The 19,757-nt window shown below is 36.9% G+C and overlaps 1 protein-coding gene across 3 annotated transcripts in view; it reads left to right on the forward strand.

Moving 5' to 3' along the window:
* The window catches only part of ephb2b (eph receptor B2b), a 160,618-nt gene that overhangs the window by 68,677 nt on the left and 72,184 nt on the right, over positions 1-19,757 (forward strand). For all 3 annotated transcript variants that reach the window (XM_084396160.1, XM_084396158.1, XM_084396159.1), the window contains one exon: positions 11,995-12,074. In XM_084396160.1, the coding sequence (XP_084252286.1) occupies positions 11,997-12,074 (78 nt within the window). In that variant the 5' untranslated portion in view covers positions 11,995-11,996. The remainder of the gene's footprint in view (positions 1-11,994; positions 12,075-19,757) is intronic.

The following is a 19,757-nucleotide window of genomic DNA, read 5'->3' on the forward strand; positions in this document are numbered from 1 at the left end:
CAGTGCTTAAATGGTTGGCAGGAAGAATAGTATTTTATAATCCAATATGATGTAAGGTCCATCGTCTGTGTTCTGATCTGCTGTGGAATAGCGATCAGTTGGAAAGGCAGTTTGTCTGTCAGCTCTCTCCATCGTGTTGTTAGACACAGCCAATCATCTGAAGCCGGATCCCAACACAAGCGAGAAGGGTTTGAAAAAGGGAAAGAGTGAGTGCAGCTTGCAATTAACATTTCGTGGTCCCTTTGTGAGGCACATTCAAAGTAAATAATTAAGCTTTTCACTGAAGAAACACCAACCCATTTAAACAAACGGCTAAAGAGGCGCTGGGATTGATTTGAGGGACTGGCCTTGAGACAAACACAAATTAGAGAGTAGCCAAGGACATCTCATTTGTTGAGAGAGAGAGAGAGAGAGAGAGAGGGGGGGGGGGGGGGGGGGTATCTTTCAATGTGTCGGAGTGGAAGATAAATAAATGCAGTGTTTTCCCTAATTTCTATTTTGGTATAACTCTTTTTCAACCCTTAGCGGTCTTGAATGATGTGCTAGTCGGCTATGTAAGGATGGAGAATTACCATAGTATGTCCCGTGTTGAACCCTGGGAATTCAGAGCTACATCATTGTGTCAAGCAGTCAGAAACGCTCCGCCGACTGCGTGGTAGCATATTTCACAAGGAACCGCACACTGCCAAAATCAACCACCCGCTTCCTCTTCCTCTGAAACACACTGATACTCTGTGTTGGCTGAGTCCACTTTTATTTCTGCCTTCCCTTCCACATCCCTCCACACTTCCCTACATCATCATCATCATCTGACCCCTAAATTCAGCATTTAGTAGCCCGACCATAATCCCAGAGCATTCATTAATCTCGAGAGAGAGAGAGTGAGAGACCTCTCCGCGGATGTATCTGAAGTATAACAGATTCTGTTTTGGTCCTCACAAGCCCCTAAAGTAATGCTGGTGGGGTTTGGGTATCTGCCACCTTCCTGGATTAAACCCTTACTCTCCAAGCACGTTCTGGGTGCCGTATGCTCTGGCATACGGACTCAATTACCATACAAAGCAATTCTGTAATGCGGCGGTTATGTGCACTCCACCTAATTGACCCTCGTTGTGCTGAAAGATTTCTGGACGACTAGGGGCACGTCAGAGCTGCGGCGCGGTGTTCACTCATCATTCCAACCACACGGGCCTCTACCCTTCAACGTGACATATGAACGTCATTATCACGTACACATGCCACTCAGATCAAATGGTTTCTCCGGGCCCTTCGGTAAATTGCTGCAAGATCCTAGTGTTACATCGATCCTGCATTAATTACCTCTTCTGTGGTTTCTTGTCGTAAAAGTATTTGCCTGAGCTGAATAGCAGCAACAGCAATGTGGTTATCGCTCAGATGCCCTAACTACTCATTTTGGTTCTAATGTATTCCCATCCCAACTAGCTTTAATTTTTCAGGTGTGTCTCAGAGAGAACAGCGTGAGGTTACATGCCTGAGAGGAACAAATGGCTGCATAGTAGATATGACTTCTCTAATCTGTGCTGGAGCATGTGCCTGGAGCGTACAGTACTGCTGCTTCTATTGAGGAAACATTTTGATATCAGAGGGTTTGCAAATCTTACACAGTATTTCTCTTTTTCATAACTGACTGACTGACAAGGAGTGATGTTATTCTTAATAATGGTGCAATGGGCTAATCTTAATCATTAGTTATTATTTTGTGTCCTTACAGGAAAATAAGGTGCACTGGGACACTATTAGTGTCCAAAGTGCTTCGTAACACTTTACAGTAGGGTTCTATTTTATTTTATTTTTTTACATTTTGTAATACTATGGCTAGCATAAACTTACGATGAGTAGTACTTTCACAGCATTTATACATTTTGGTTAATATTATTTTATTTAATATTTACCAAAATTTATTTAATTTATTTTAATTTTACTAAATTAAATTATTTTATTTATTTTAACAATGAACAACAGATACACTACCGTTCAAAAATTAATAGTCAGTAAGTCTCTTATGCTCACCAAGGCTGCATTTGTTTGATCAGAAAGACAGTGAAAACGGTAATATTGTGAATATTATTACAATTTTTTCTATTTATATCTATTTAGATATTATGCCATTTATGTGATGACAATGCTGAATTTTCAGCATCATTACCGATACTGAGTTTCTCTGCAGATATTGAGAGTTGATTATTCAGAATATCTACTGATACCAAATGCACAAGGAACCCTCTCATTTGGAACATTACTATATTATTAGAGGTTGAAGTTAACAGCAGAGCTATTATATTCTACTGCTAATTATTTTCATATAGGCCTATAATAATCACACTCAAATACAAACTGAAATCTTAAAGTAGTTTTCATACACACTTGTCTTCATGGCAAATGTATTCAAGCATACATATATAATTAACAGTAAATAAGCTCCTCTAGTGGAACTGTGAACACTTGATAACTTTCCTGAGGTAAATGCAACATAATGTGATAATGTTTTATATGCTAATATCTAATGTGATAGTTTTATTGACGTCTTTCCGCAGTTGAAACTAGGGATGTCCCGATCCGATCCACGGCATCAGTATCGTGCCGATACTGGCCCAAAACGCTAGATCGGATATCGGAGGGGAGAAAAATAATTATCCAATACCTATGATCGATACCTATTAGGGGTGGTATGGTACATGTATTCGTAATGAACGTACGTTCGGTGCATGGATTTATACGGAGAATACACGGCATAAAAATAAATAAAACTCGCATGCACATTAATTAATGTGATACTGTTAGATACGCGCATAGACATATGGGGGAACGCGTGTCTGTATCGCTTCAAACGCTCGCTTTATCATTATACGCGCGCAGCGCGTCCTATTCGCTTTGGACGCGCAAATGGATTCAAACTGTTCAAGCATCGAACTAGACGCGATAGACACGAATTTGACACTCTATTCGCGTTTGGTGTGAACGCAGCAAAATGAACAGGCTGCGATGTCAAGATTGCATTGCTGGAATGTGTGTGTGTGTGTGTGTGTGTGTGTGTCAGAGAGAGAGAGGCACGGGCGCGATCGAACAGTGGAAACATAAAAACATACTCCGTCATTTTCATACAGGACATCATTAAAACTGCAAAAAGTGTTTACATATTCTACATTGAATAAAAAAGAAAATCAAATGTGTTTTTAAAAGTAGTATTATTTTATACAGAAATAAATTATTTATAATTCAGATGAGAATAAAGTTAAAGTTAATTAAAATTTTAAGGAAACAAATATATTGATCTGAAATATAGCAAATTAATTTTAAACTCATTCAGGTACAATTACCAAACATATCTCAAGGTCTTTTGAATAAAGGGTGGCAGTCTTTCATTATCATCTGTTGTTGTGGACTATATACTGGAGAAGTATTTGTTCTCCATTTGAGTGAGATGTTTTTATGTGGCTAATTGAGCAAAGTGCTTCCATATATTTTATTATTAGTAGTATTAGTTCAAGAATAAAATACAAATATCGGATTGATATCGGTATCGGCAAATAGCCAAAGCTGCGGTATCGGTATCGTATCGGAAGTGAAAAAGTGGTATCGGGACATCCCTAGTTGAAACATTGAGCGATTACATTACATAGTTGTACTGTATCTTTCAACATTCGATGTTCATGCATGTTTTTTGAATGCTATAACTTTTAAAGTGGAAGAAATGACTCGCTCTCCACGCTGCCACTTGACCTGAAGCACTAGCGATCTGTCACGTCACATTTAAGAGCTTCAAAACTCTATTTATTGTTTGAATTTCGTGATACAATGGACAGAATTTGAAAGCTGAGACTTTGTTTCTTACCACAAGTAGTTAAGCACAAAGTTCTTTGTGATTTATTAGATGGCAGGTACGCTACAAATAATGTTTGGTGTAAGAAAAAAAAAAAAAAAAACACAGACCTGGCAACCCTGGCTTGAACTACGAGTGATTCATAAGGTCAAAAAAAGCCTGCTTTAGCAGCGCTTTTTAACTGCTAATTTGTTGTGTTTGTGTTGCCTGAACTTCGACAGCCCTAAATTCAACATGAGACGTTTCCTTCATACACAGTATGAAAAAGCAGTCTGACAAGTTTTTCCGTCCCCTTTTGAAAGACAGGATATAATCGGCCCTGATTATCGGATCATCATATGTTTTTATACAGTCAGCTGATGGCCGATAGTGAAAATAATTGCTTTTATCGACCAATACCGATTATTGACCGATACATCCTGTCACTTTTGATCATTTTGATGCATCCTTGCTGAATAAAAGTATTACATTTCTTAAAAAAATGATGTCTATTAATAAACATTAACCAAGATTAATAAATGCTGTAAAAAAAAATATATATATTTTAGTATGTATATATATATATATTTAGTATGTATACATATTATTTTAGTATTAACTAGGGGTGACCCCGAATAGTTGATGATTCAATGCTTTGATAGGAGGAGCCTGTCTGATTCGACTACCAATCTCAAGGTTGAATCTTCGCTGAGGTGTTATTAAACGAGGATCATGCCATTTTGGCTATATGAGGGTGCTCAATGTTTGAATGATTTCACATAAAACTACCGGTTTTCTGTCAATACGTTAATATAGGCTACAGCCTATTATGGTAATGGTGTAAATAAAAATGTGCAAAGATAGAAGCTTTTAATTAATATTTTTAACATGCGTGAATAAATCCACACACCCTGTGACAGAAGTTTCACTTTCGATCCGTGACCGACAGAGGAGCGTCTTGGCAGCAGGGATTTAAATCTTTAACAATGTCTGGGATAAGAAAATCTAAAGTGTGGATGCACACCATCAGAAAGGATATTCTCCAAGGCTGGATTTAGCATCAGGAAAACCATGATCGCACTTTTGCCGGCCAATGTTAACAAGCTGGTTTTCCTCGGGACATTCTAAAACGCTTAACGTGAAAAAAGCTTTTAAAACGCTGTAGGCTACACACCTTATTAAAAAACCATACTATGTGCAGATAAGCAGATTAACCCAGGACACAAACGCATTCCTCCTATAGAAAGTCACGTAAAGCGTTTTCTTTAACGGTTTTCTATGGGAGGAAAATGCTTAACATGTAGTAATTAAACACGTTGTGTTCATATTCTAGGCTTATCTGCTTTTCTTTAGGCTATATAGTATGCTTTATTAATAAGGTGTGTACAAAATTTGATCTTTTAATATAAAAGTTTTTGGACATTAAGCCATTAAACGTGTTTCACGTTAAGAGTTTTAGAATGTATTTTATCCGCGCACACAATTTGAAAAGACTCAAACGGACAGAGACAGAGTGAAAGACTGGACTTTTCTCTCTTGGTCAGGTAGGGTACAAGTGATTTCAAAACATTTCAGCCGGTCCTAATTAGATTTTTGGATGCTTTTAAAAAGACTGCCACTTCAGTTTAGCGTTTATTGTTGTTTCTGCAGTTAAAAAGACAAAGTTGACAATTCTGGCCATACTTTAGTTATTTTAATATTTTCTTTATTTTAATTTGATTAATTGGTCACTCAGGGTTATCTAATTTAACTATTTGTGGCTTGTGTTTTGAATATATGTTCCCCTGCACTTTAGGCATTTTGCACACATTTGTTCTGCATCTAGTAACTTGATTATGACTTATTTCGTTTTGTATTTTTATTTATTAGAAAGGTATATTCTGTTCTAATTTAATTCTGTTAATTAATTGTTTTTCAGTGCATTCATGTTGCACTGTAGGCCTAGGCTACTTAAAGCGTGCTCGCACTGGCAATTTAGCCGATTTAATTTGGTTTAATTAATTTAATCCAAAATGTTTTTATACATTTTCTTCTATATCTTTGTGTGGTGTTCTGTACATCGCGGCTTTAAATTGTTAAAGCCCCTCCCCTCCCCCACCCCCACACATGATTCGACTATTAGTCGACTATAGACAAGACTTGACAAATCTGATTCGACTATGAAAATCCTTAGTTGGGGACACCCCTAGTATTAACAAATTGAGCCTTGTTCTGAAGTGTTACCAGTGCTTCTACATGCTGCTTGTGAGTCACTGATGTGAATTTTGGCCTTGGCTATTTGGAAGTCAGTACTCGTCTGAAGCACCGCCATGCTCTATCCAAGGGAAAGGGGAGGTTTGTTGGGCATTAGCTGCCAAAACATTTCAGTCAGTCTCTCCACATACACCTCTGCAAGTTTCAGAATAATGATACCATAGTCTTCTGTCATAACTAGCCCACCCACATAATTGAGTTAGAGTCAGCCAAGCTGGTTTCTCCGGAAGCATCCTCAGGAGAGTATATAAAATCAGCCACAGACATACACAGGTATTAGAGATATTAGGGATTCTTTAGGAAATGGAATTATCATCCGAAGACTTTCCATTTATCATTCCAAGTTGACATTTCTTGATGCAGATTTGGAAACAGGCCTAGATTCAAGGTCACTGAATGTATATCTATGACTGTGTGAAGTGGCTACAGTCCAGTGACTGTGCAACAAGTGTGTGTGGCATTCTGTGGTCTACAGCTTAAACCCTAATCACCTCCCCAAATAAACAGACCCTCCTATTAATGATCTGTGTAGCCATTTTACACGGCAGCGTTCCCCAAATAGCTTTCTCTGGCCTTTTTAAAAGTAGCAATTTTAACAGGTGCCACTTTCTGGCTCAGGAGCATAGCTGCTGACCAATCAATTTTCCCAACAGTAATCCCTGGTCTGAAAGGATCCTGTTTCCTATCAATTAACGTGGACTGGTGTTCAGAGGCTCCTTTTGTTTACAGCCTTGCAATGAACAGCTGGCCTTTCTAACCTTCGGATGAAATGCCATGGCACCCTAAATCCCAGCGAAAACAAGGGCTGGGTCATCAATACATGTGGCCTGATTTAGATTCAGATTCACAAGCTTTCAATTCAGTTCAAAATTGATTTGTTTACAATTCATTTGGGTAAATTTTTGATATTTATTTAGGCTAACACATATAATAATCAACACAATCAAGATTTTTTTTTTTTTTTTTTTTTAAATAAGCTTTAAATTATATTTAATTAGTAAAATTATTATAAAGTTATGAACTCTTTGGTTACAAACTACTATATGAAAGTTTGTAGAAAACCTCAAAATCTCTCTGTTTTCATCAATATCTTTGCATCATCTATATGTATCTGTATCATCTGTGCTTTTACTGTATTTGAATATATTACCAGATGGATTCAGTGATTTCAGTGGATTTGTCAGAATGATTCAAATGATAGGGTTCAACTTCACACTGACTTTGAAGTCTTTTTGAATGATTGTTTAAAAGGAGTGGTTCACAAGAGTAAGTTGTGCATGAATCAGACTATATTAGTTGTGCTGTATGTTTCTAGTTCACTTAAAAGAACAGATTATAAGAGTCATTTATTCTAGGGATGCATTTTAAAATTTTGGCCGATACCGATAACCGGTAAATCTTTGCATTTGAATGCCGATAACCGATATATTGGCTGATAAATCTAAACCCAAATTTTTATATAATTTTTGAGAGCCTGATTACAAAAATAAAAGCCTCACCATTAAAAGCCATGACCCAAACACACAATTATAATGTTCTCATTATAATTATATGTAGCTTAGGCTATATGACAGACTTGCGCTGCACATGTTGCATTTAACAGTATTTTCCTTTAAGTGTTTCCAATTATATTTCAAGCAATTCAAAACCATCATGGTGAACAGTTCGCATCTCAAGTGTCTCAGCTGAAGGAAATAATCCATTATTTATCAGCTTTTAATATTTCGGTCAAATTTTCTTATCGGGCTGATAACGATAACATTAAAAATGAACATATATCGGCCGATACCAATATGGTGGCCGATATATCGTTCATCCCTTATTTATTCATGAATAGGGTTGCACTGTTTTTGTGTAAATCAATTATTTTGCGGTACATGTTGTTTTTATCTCATCACATTCAATTCGGACCACAAACTCAGGTAAAATGTGAGTAATATGAGTGTAAAGCATAAGCAAGATGTCTTGAACTCCATTATACTTTGAGAAGGTATTTTACTAAGCGGTCAGAAAGCTCCTCCTACCATTACATATTCACATTGGGAAAATTCATAAAAATGATTCCTGTTGAAAAGCTTAAACTCACCCGTCCTCCTGGGTCTTAAAATGGTGTCTGTGCTGGACCTTACAATGACTCAGGCTTATTCATAGGCCCTGGTTGGAATGTGTTGTCACCTCCAGACGTGGTGTGAGAATAAACACATTCAATCCTCATGGTGCCACATCCACCACTCTCTTCAAAAAGTCCATAAGAGAGTCCTGTGGAGCCGAGAGACCCCTCTGGTTTACCTCGTCACAGAGGATGAAGAGCTGGAAGCAAGTCGTAGCAGTGAGGTACGGCCATAACTGCGGGGAGTCGTAAATCTCTAGCTTGGCTCTGAGTACGCATGAGGCCTCTGGTTGGGAGGTTATCCATCGTACGTTACAGGACAGGCAGTGCATCACTCTTCCAGACTGCGAAAAGCAGTAGCGTATAAAGCACAGGAGCTTATGAAAGGGAAAGAATGTTTACCTCACCGCTAGTCAATGCACTCATGGTGCTTTATAAAGGACCACATGCCCACAAGTCCTCGGCATGAGGTTAGAAAATTCACTTTGCCACTTTTTCAATTCTATTGTTTATTATGGCCCATAATTGCATTTTGATTTCACCTCTGTGTACCAACTGAAAGCAGATCTTCATTTATGAATGGACATCCAGAGTAAGTTTCATGAGTCTCTGAATATAAATTTTAGGCTTAGTGATAATCATGTAATTTAGCTTCAATTTGTGTGCCTTAGAGATGGAATATGTCCTTTTTCAAATAAATTGGACCCACATGTAGTTTTTTTCATTGAATGCTTTTGGTTTTTCCTGGAATATAATTCAGAGGGAATCTGAGGTATAGAGACATGCCCGAAAGGCTGCGTTCCTCTGCACAGCCCCAAACAGTACACTTACTGTTTTCCTTCAAAATCGCTGTCGTTTTCAAGGCCCGTCTTAATTGCAACCAGCGTTCGAAAGCGCATTTAAAATGATCAAATAGCCTAATGCAAGATTAATGAAAATTCTGTAAATGAATAAGTATTTCCAATAGCTAAGACTGGTAATTAGTTGGCCTCAAGCTGAGGCTCTGAAAGACGTTTTGTACTCTGATGCTTGTAAAAGGAAGTCAAAACAGCTGCATTCGACTGTGATAAAACACAAACTTCCTCTATTTCCCTCCAAAAGTCTAACAACTTAGTCTTACTCTAATTACTAGAGGAAATTAATTAAGCCATCAATGCGATAACATGGAATATTCACATGGGATGACTGACGGCCAATCTGAACTGAGAACTATCATCCCCGTGCCTCTGAGGACCCCAGACGGCAAAATGTGTTCTCTTTGACCCCAATTACTTGAGATGTTCTTTAACACCAACTAATCAGTAGAAGTAGAGTAACTGGCCTCCAGTTACTAGATTTTTTTTCTCCAACCTTGCAGTCTCAGCACAGAACGAGTGGGTGAATTGTTACTTGAAGGTCTGAGCTGATGTTGAACAGCTGGAGTAATTGAAGTAATTGTTATTAGATTGATTTCTATTCAACCAAACGGTCATCTTTCATCTGATTATAATTCAGTGGCACTCAAATCTGCAGTTTCTTTACTATGAAGGCATGCATAAAATGCTTGTCCCTATACAAACTGTAAAATATCAATGTTTTATCTAGGGAAGAAGAATGTACGCATTCATTTTTTGATGCAAATGTACACAGAGGGGCTATTTATGGAGCTTTTTGAGTGATAACTGATTTAAAAGCCATTATTTCCATGATGAATATTGATGAGGCAGTGCTACACCTGTTTAGTGATTTTTTTTTTTTTTACTTTTTTTTTGCTGTCAGCATTATTAGATTTATATTTTCAAATGTGTGGATAAAGCAACGGCGAGCATAGTTTACACATTTTAATCCCCCAAAATATTAGGATATTAGGAGGCAGCAGAATTATATTTTAGTCACAATATTTGAAAAACTCAACTACAATAGGCTATATTTTAAATTAGCTTTCATATTAGCACGCAGTATGTGCAAACCAAATTAAAATTCACTTGTCTTGTTTGGCATGAAAATTGTATTTTCAAGTGGTTTCAAATCATGTACACATATAAATGGTGACCCAAACTGTGTACTGTGAAGGACTTAATTCCTTAATTCCTCAATTAAATTCGAGTACTCCATTTAAAAAAATCCTCGATTGCAATTTACTGAGAAAGACTGCGATTCAATTAAATAAATATATGCCCCGCGGGTTTAATATATCTACTTTATTTACATGTGTGTAGTTTACGTGCATCTCAGAGTGGCTCCGTTCACAGTAAATGCTGTAAAAACTTTTATCATTTACATGTGTGGAGCATCTCAAACTCCATCTCTGCATATGCTGTGAGTTTGAGTTGCTTATAACGTTCATCTGGGAACGCGATGTGCGCCATTTCATCAGATTTTAATGTAAATCATTTATAAACCTACGCCAACCCAGGAGAATACATCAATAATATTCTAAATATGCGAACTGTTCATCACGATTTCAAAATGAAGTTTTAACCCTTTTTACACAATTACCAAAATAATCGTTAGTAGGGCTGAACGATTAATTGCATTTGCGATAATATCGCAACGATTACACTCTGGTCACGTGACACGCGAGAGAAAATCACTCACAGCACTTGAATGGAAAATGTTTAGACAGCCTACTTTTAAATACTGAAAGCACTCTTTGTTTATTGCTTGTAATATAGGCTATATATATATATATATTTTTTTTTTTCTCTTTGTTATTTACTAGCTTTTATATTTTGAAGCTATATTAGTTTATATAGCCTATTTAAAATTCTTATAATTATTTTTAAAAATACGTATAATTACACATGTAATTAAATAAAGATTTTAAGTGTTATTAATAAGATTAATTAAGAAAAAAAGTAGATCATGAGGTGCCTAAAGATTCCCATCCCTACTATACAATGATTTATTGCTTGTCTTTGTCGAATAATACAGAAGATAAAGAACTTAAAAAGTAATCGCATATTAAATCGCAATCACAATATTGGTAAAAAAAAATCGCAATTAGATTATTTTCCAAAATCGTTCAGCCCTAGTGACATCCCTAGTACTGTGATAAGAGAAGTCAATCTGAACACAAATTTATATGGCTAGAATGATACAATATGCATGTTTTGGATATTTATGCACATTTGCCTGCAAAGGCATTATAAGGTCTGTAAAAGATTAGCCTTTCTCAGTATCAGTACGCTGCCATGTCATTATTAAAATGTCTCTGGTGGTTATCTCATCGTTGTCCAACTGCTTACCTACATCCTGTACCCATGTAACCTCTGCAGTGGTGGAGCCTGATAGTGTGCTGTTGTCTGTAAAATATCTTGGCTGAATCAAATAGCAGGGAAGCAGAACCCACTATTTCCTGCCCCCTTCTTGATTTTACAGCATTTTTCATCTTTACTACTGGAGACAGCTGTAATATCGAAACAGATTTAAGGCTGATTCGTGTCAAACGTGTTGATAGTATTTTATGGAGCAGTTGCTTAAGTGGTATCACAAGCCTCTATAAATGTCTGGATAAAGAATGATGTTAATGCATGGAAATATATGAAATATTCATAGGCATTTCCTTAAGCAAAGACTGGGGATAAAAAGCGATTCAGCTCTATATTGGGTGTTAACGTCAGAGTCTGTTTTTTCTGGTTTTATTTGTAATTTAAGAACCTCTTGGAGTTAATTGAGACAACATTAGCAATTTCCCTCACTCTGTTTATTGAAGATAAATGAAAGATTGCTAGATTCTGTGAGTGATATCTGTTCAATGAACAGACATTGAACATTGTACAAAGCATGACCTGGATGTGTAACCTTTTTATGTTTCCTCCTACTTCCACAGAAATGTTGATGGATTCCACCACAGCAACCGCAGAGCTTGGCTGGACAGTATATCCGTTGTCGGGGACAAGTGACAATAGTGTAAGTTCTCTTAATGTGTCTATATATTATCAGATTTCTTTTTCTAATTCAGTTAGTCTTTTTATTGCACACAGTTTACTGAGGTTACATGAAATGATCAATTAATCATACTACTCTGATGATTATGACAGAAACTGGATGTGAATCCTTACCATATAGTGCCACTAAGACTAGGTTTCATCCATGTAGGCTCATGCCTGCTCAGCGCCCACTGGTCAGGAGCAATTCATCGTCTCCTCCCCCACACCAAGATCTATGTTCTTCCGAACAGATCGGGGGAAGAAAAATATATTCCTGAGTAATTTGCTGGTGTATTTCTAAAAAAAAACACTCCCTATTTTATTCAATTATTTATGCTTCTGTGTCTGTTTGGGGGGATGGTTTAAATTATACCATTCCATGCGTCTGGAAGCAGTAAAATAAAAATGGAAGACTGAGAGAGACAGAGAGACTAAAAAAATGGAGGAAGAAAAGAGGATAGAATTCTGACAATGTGGCTGAGCAACTTCAAAGTTCTTTAGAAATCATTTTGCTCACCATCTTCTCTTCGAACCTTAGGGCACGCAGCTTTTTTCCCCTGTACTGATTGGAGCAATCAATATTAAAGAACAAAGTGCTGGTGTCTTCGGGTCTGAGGCTCTGGATTCAATCTGCACCGAATAAGATTCACCTCTCCTTTTCCTCTGTAACAAAAGAAACGGAATTACACATGCTTTGCGTCATCACATCTTTTTCATTTGTACAACTCTGAAGAATTAACAGAGCATTTCAATACCACATCTAATAGCTACACAGACAAGAGGGGATGTCGTGATATAACGTGTGAAATTAAATATCGCATAGTTCAGATGCAAAACTTATTTGCTGTTCTGACACATTCAGAAAATATAGAATAGATATCCAAAATGACCCCAGCGTCTCAGAGGAAATTGATTCTTCAGCAAGGAATGCTAGTGATTGTTCCAACTTTCCCTCAGATTCATTTTTTGGTTATTCTGCTGTCTGACACCACGTATTTTCAAAGATCATATACATTTTCTTAAAAGAAACAAGATATAGAGAATAGTCTCTAGCAAGACATAGCACACTTTGACTAAATTCACAAATGGCGGTTCCCCGCAGCAGCATTAAACAGGTGGGATTCTGTAAACCTTATAGAGAGAAAGGCTTTAAGTTATTGTCTTACACCCCTGCAGAGCCTTGTGGGCTTAACTAAAGTATCAGTGTCAGTCAAAATATAGAGCACTCCATCAACAGTTGGCCTACATGCCACTGAATAGCTTTGCAAAACAAACCCCCGTTGCCGAAATCCAGATGTGGTTTGTTCATTCACTCATTCATTCTTTCATTCATACATTCACATTTGTGTCCTGAATTTATTCTAAACCCCTTGATGGTTTGTGCAGGTGGAATATACTGTATTGAACAGTGTAATTATGGAAGTTAACACCTACATTAAAGAAAGATTTATGGTAACCCTTTATCACAGCCAGGTGTGAGGAGCACATACTTCATGTGCTTTCTGTTATTATTTTTGACTGTAGTTATTACTCCACATGTCTGTATAGTTACGTGTTTGGGCCTGCACATCAGCTTTTTAAAATCCTATGTTATAATTTCAGATGTCTTTTAATAATTTAAAGACTTATTGAAATCAAAGGTGGAATTTGCTGGCTTTAAATTTGGTCTGTTAGATTTTTGGCCATCTATATAACTGTAAAGTGGCAACCCCTGATTTGAGCAGCTACACAGAATCAGACACTTTCTTTATGATAACAGTGTTCACTCTAAAAACAAACAAAGTAAGTGGTAGAGAAAATGTCAGTAAGCGGCACTATGTGAACCTTTTAATTAATTCTGTTAACCTCACAATTTAAATCAACAAAAAGCTTAACGTTTTTTCAGCTTTTCCAAGGGCACTTTATAAATGGTTGTTTTATCACGTAAAAAGACAATTTTCTCTTATGCCTCTCTGGGAGCATTTTATGTAATGTAAAACATTTTATTTAAGGATGACTTATTTTTAATTTATAACAGCAATGGTGTGTGCAGTCTGCACACATCCTCATGAGGCTGTAAATTAAGTCATTACCGGCTTAGTTAGTGAACAGCGTTGCAGGAGACATTACAAATGTGTGTAAATGCAAACATGTTCAAACTCAGTATTGGTCATGCATCTAGACTCATTGCCTACTGATGCAGAACATGAAAATAAGCTAGTACATTTGTGTAACTAATCAGTGTGATAGTGTGGCCCTCACTTGACTGCCTCAAGGTCCAGATCTAACACTGTCATTAATCATCTGTGACTTTATTTGCTTGCTCATGAACTGCTTCTGTCTGTTTTGCGAGGAATAATGAACAATGAAATGAAATTTGATGCATTGCTCACAAATGTGGGACATTTTACCTGAAAATGGAAATTGTCATCATTTACTTACCCTAATATTATTTCAACCCTGTATGATTTTGCCTTTTGTGAAAGACGACAGATATTTAGAAAAAAAAAACAATTCTTCTTCTCCATACAATGAAATCTAATTTTGTATTCCACAGAAGAAAGTCATACAGTTCTGGAACAACCCTTTATCTTCTCTTGAAGGAACACTCCACCGTTTTTTTTCATATTAAACTATGTTATTCCCTTAACTAAGACGAGTTGATACATACCTCTCTCGTCTCAGTGCGTGCACTCAATCGCTCTGGCTCACGGCGACACTTTGATAGCACTTAGCTTAGCCCAGTTCATTCATTAGGATCCAAACAGAGATGAAGTTAGAAGCGACCAAACACCTCCACGTTTTCCCTATTTAAATACAGTTACACGAGTAGTAACACGACCAAGTATGGTGACACAAAATAAAACGTGGCGCTTTTCTAAGCGGGTAAAAAGGATAACTATAATCTATGGCGGAATAGCACTTGGGAGCACTTCGACTCGGCGCAGTAACTCCTGAAAAATCCTCTCCCCCTCTCCCTCTCACTTCTGTCATTAGAACCAACGTGACTTTTTACTGCGCCGAGTCGAAGTGATCCCAAGTGCTATTCCGCCATACATTATAGCTACACTGTAAAAAATTTGCTGTAGTTATGCAGCTGTTTGCCAGTAACTTACTGTAGATTTAAATTTATGTTATTTACTGGCAACAGTTTGTTCAAAGTTAAATGAACATTAAACATTAACAAGTCTTTGTCTTTACAGAATCAAATTATAAAATAACAATCTAATGCAAAGCATTCTGGGAACCAGAAATCTTCATCAACCTTTTTCTGTTTTTTTCCTTCAGATTTTGGTTCCCAGAATGCTTTGCATGAGGCTGTTATTTTAGTTTTATTCTGTAAAGATAAAGACTTGTTAATGTTTAATGTTCATTTAATTTTGAACAAATTGTTGCCATAAATAACATAAATTTAAATCTACAGTAAGTTACTGGCAAGTAGCTGCCAGTAATACTGTAATTTCTACAGATTTTTCTAACAGTGTATCCTTTTTACCCGCTTAGAAAAGCGCCACGTTTTATTTTGTGTCACCATACTATGTAGTTTAAGTATTTCTGATTAGCATGACAAGAGCTAGATTAAGTCATCAAGAAACAGATGTTTCAACCAACACAAACCTATCAGAACCGCCTTAAATAATTTGGTTCAAGAAATGTCCTGAAATCAGTTCCAATGTGGATCGGTCTAAAACTATTGTATTATTTTAGAGTCCCACCATCAGGGAATCAAATCTCTGTGTGGTCACATGTCAAGATTGAAACAAGCCGCCCTTCCCCAGCATAACTCTTTTGTCATGTCCTTGATTCGTATGAGTTATGTAAACATGATCCATATGGATATAGATAGACACAAGGGTTAAAGAAGCAATAGGAAGCTTGTTTGTCTTACTTCACATGTTGTGCATTACCAGTGGATGGAGGTAATTGAAGCTGACTGCCAAAGACGGCTCAGTTTGTAGGTCGCCTCATTTTTTTCAATCACTTTCTGTCCCTCTGTCAATCTTTCTAATGGTGGGGAGTTCAGTATCTCGCTTAGGGTTGTAATCCCACTGCACTTCAGCTGAAATATCCGGATGTCATTTGTCCCACACGTCCCCTCAGGACAAATGTCTCAATGTGACTCTATCTGTCAGATTTCCCACAATGGCAAATTGGGAAACTTTCCCTCAGGAGCTGTCATACATGCTCCCTTTCGTCCCTCTGCGTGAATGATTTATTTATGCAGATTTACGATGTATTTCTTTGAGTCCAAAGAGCGGTTTGCATTGAGATGTGGAGTCAGCATATTTCAGCTTTCGACTTTACAAATGCTTGAATACAAATGACAGCCCTGGGAGAGCTTTAATTGCTGGCTTCATGTAAACTTCATAAGGTTCTGACAGTTTATTTGTAAAAGATGCAGAAGTCCAAATAAAAGTTCAGAGCCGTGTCATAGTGGAACAATTAATATAACACAGAAGTTTGATCGCGGCCAACTTCTGCATCCCCTGGAGCGAGACTTTTTCATAATTCAGCACAAGCGTGCGGCTCCGCTCTAGCCGGGAGAGCCTCTGTCTGGGAGACTTATAGATCACAGCTCGGCTGTGAACTTTCCTTCGTCTTGGGTGGCTGGGGAGTTATCGTTTCTAAACTTCTGTCCACAAGAACAGTGTGCCATTTATCACAGAGCTCCTTTTCCCAGTGCAAGTTACAAGTTTAATTCAGTTCAATTGTCCAAAAAAAAAAAATTGTGCATGATTTATTGAAATTAGATACTTTTCTATGCCGAAGACACTGTTTACACAAGATTAGTCATATAGCTAAAACATTCTGTTTGCCAAAGTGTTATCATCATTATTAAGGATGTTCACTGAGGACACATTTTTGCATCCAAAAACAGCAAGACAGAACTGTTTTAATTTAATAAATGCTCATGCTATTGGTTCTTACCTGGATGTTGTGATGTTGTTAGTGTTCTGAAAGATTTTTTTTAGCAGGTTTAGCACAAATGTTATGGGATAATGTATGTCACTGTTCATTATTTAGTAGGGTTGTGTACCATTCAGAATTAAATTGAGAACGCACTTTAAATTAAAATGTAATTCCTGAATTTAAATTTAAATGTAATGAAGTAGAATTCAAATTAATTTGTACAGTATAACTGTAATTTTTAACTAGAAAAGCAAACTTTGTGAATACAAAATGTCGTATGATAGATATCTTTGATTGTTCAAATCCTTAACCTTAACTAATGAGATATAGTGATGCTTGGCTTAATATAACACAGCCTGCAACGTCTAGTTGAACTATTATAGGACAGTAGATTAAGAGAAGAACACAGAATACAATTAGTATGTCTTGTCATGATTGAAAGACCAGATCAGGACCATGTGAGGCCTATAAATACCAGGTTGTGTTCTCATTCAGTGGACTGAATCTCTGGGTTCTGCCCTAGCAGTCTCTGTAATAATTTGCCTGTGACCCTCAAAGCATAGCTAGAGCCCTTAGACCTAATGGCGGCATAATTGTATATTGGTGCCAGTATATAGGAACACAAGCCAGTGGTGCGCCACTGCTGAACTATGTAAGACTCTGACCTCTTAACCAGAGGGCAGCCAGTCTCTTCTTGTGGGTCTTAACACTTGTTGATAAAGGCCCTGACACACTTGTGAGAGCGGTATAATACCCATAGATTCAGGAGGAACCAGTATATGATAGATTATAAATAGATTTAGTAAGCATGACTCTCTCTGTTAAGTCCATAACTTAAATTGTTTAGTTTATATTTCACATTTAATAACTATTGACTATTTTTTTTTAAAGAGTAGTATTTAAAATATTATTCAGCACACACAATATAAATAAAAAAATACTGATTTTAATGAATTATTTTATTATTAAAAATATATATATTTTTAACTAATTAAATCAATAATTTTAATCGATACATTTATTTATTTTAACTTATTAAAATCAATAATTGTATTTATTTGTTAAAATATATAAAATATTCATTTGTATTTAGTTTTTTAACAATAAAGGTTAAAAAGACTGCTTATATTATTTACTTTTCCTGCCAAAAAAAAAAAGAAAAAACATATTTAATGAATCCCTCTTAAAACACATGGTCTCCCTTTAGCCACACTCCCACTGAAAGTCCAGGAGAAAACCTATGGAAATGAAGATGTTTCTTCTAATTTCACACTCAGTGCTTGATCGCTTGGCTCTTATTATGTCTCATTTGGTTCTCCTCTTTGCCTCTGATGAAAGAGTGGCAGGGAAGCCGAGACAGCACAAAGGGAGGCTTTCCATTTAAAGGCCGTTTGTTTGGACCATCATGTGGTACGCGCTTACTCAGTCTCTCATTAGCAACATTGCTTTTATATAAATTCTTTCTAATTTGATTAGTCAGAGTGACAGACTACAAACAAGAGGATGCTACACCCTGTCTTCTCTTGTTTAACTACCCTTCATTCTCACCCCTTTCTGGTTCATGGAAGAATGTGTCATCCTTAAGAAAGGTGGCAAGGTCAATGGCTGCCAGTGACCCAAAACACATCTGGCTGCTTGAAAGGACTGAGCTGAAGTGATGGAAAACTTAATTTTACACAGACACACACACACACACACACACACACACACACACACACACACACACACACACACACACACACACACACACAAGTGCAAGTGTTAATGACCACAATCCTATCCAGAATCACTTCAGTTCATCTCAGCCGAATAACAGGGACATGGGAACAAAGAACAAAAGCTGCAAGGAAAGAATGCTGTTTTAATTAGTCCAAGATCATTTGATAGAATGGAGGTTTTGGACAGGCTTGACTTTCTCCCCCAGTCTGTCAAAACTCTGTCAAAATCCTTGTTAAGCAGCAACTAATTTGGGAAATTATGTCAGCTGTTAAGTGAAGAGTATAACACTCAAGGGGAGGGTGATTTGGGGAGGGTTTGGGTGATCGCTTGCTGGGCTTTGAGGCCGTGGTGCGAAAGTGTTTTTTAAGGTGAAGAAAAGGGCTTTCCCTCTTGGACTAGGTCAACACTTCTGTGCCTGGTAAGCCTGTGGCTTGATTGCAGGCAAGTTGGCTGAAAACCACAATGGAGTCATCTGGAGTCACTTTAGGCCGAGCAGTGAAGTCCCTGGTGCGTGTTCCCTTCATGCTTTAGTCTGCGCAATATATACTTGTAAATTTTACAAGAAGTCTCTTTCACTCTATCAAATGCTTTCCGTATAATTTGATTATCTTAGGTTTGTAATGTTCAACGGGATGGATTTTTTTTTTATGTGTTTATGCGAGTTGTTACACTAATGATCAGTAGGTCAACTGAAGGTAAATGTCTTTTCTTTTCGGTTATGTTCGTTTCGTTTCATTTCTCTTTTCTTTTCTTTTTTCTTTCTTGTCTCGTCTCTAATTAAAGGGATAGGTTACAAAAAAAAAAAATCTGTGATAATTGACTCACTTTCATGTCACCTGTATGACTTTTTCTTTTTTGTAAAATAAGATATTTCGAGGTTTTTTTTTTTTATCCTTACCATGAGTAAGAACTTTTGGATAAACTATCCCTTTAATACACTCCCTTTAATTAAAATAAATAAATAATTGTGTTAGTTTTGCTGTTGAGTCAGCATGTTTGTTTAATTTTAATAAACTATACTCGGTTGTTTTCTTGTTGTGAGGGAAAGAGTTTA

Source organism: Rutilus rutilus, assembly GCF_951802725.1.
Source record: "Rutilus rutilus genome assembly, chromosome: 22".
Classification (NCBI taxonomy): Eukaryota; Metazoa; Chordata; class Actinopteri; order Cypriniformes; family Leuciscidae; genus Rutilus; species Rutilus rutilus.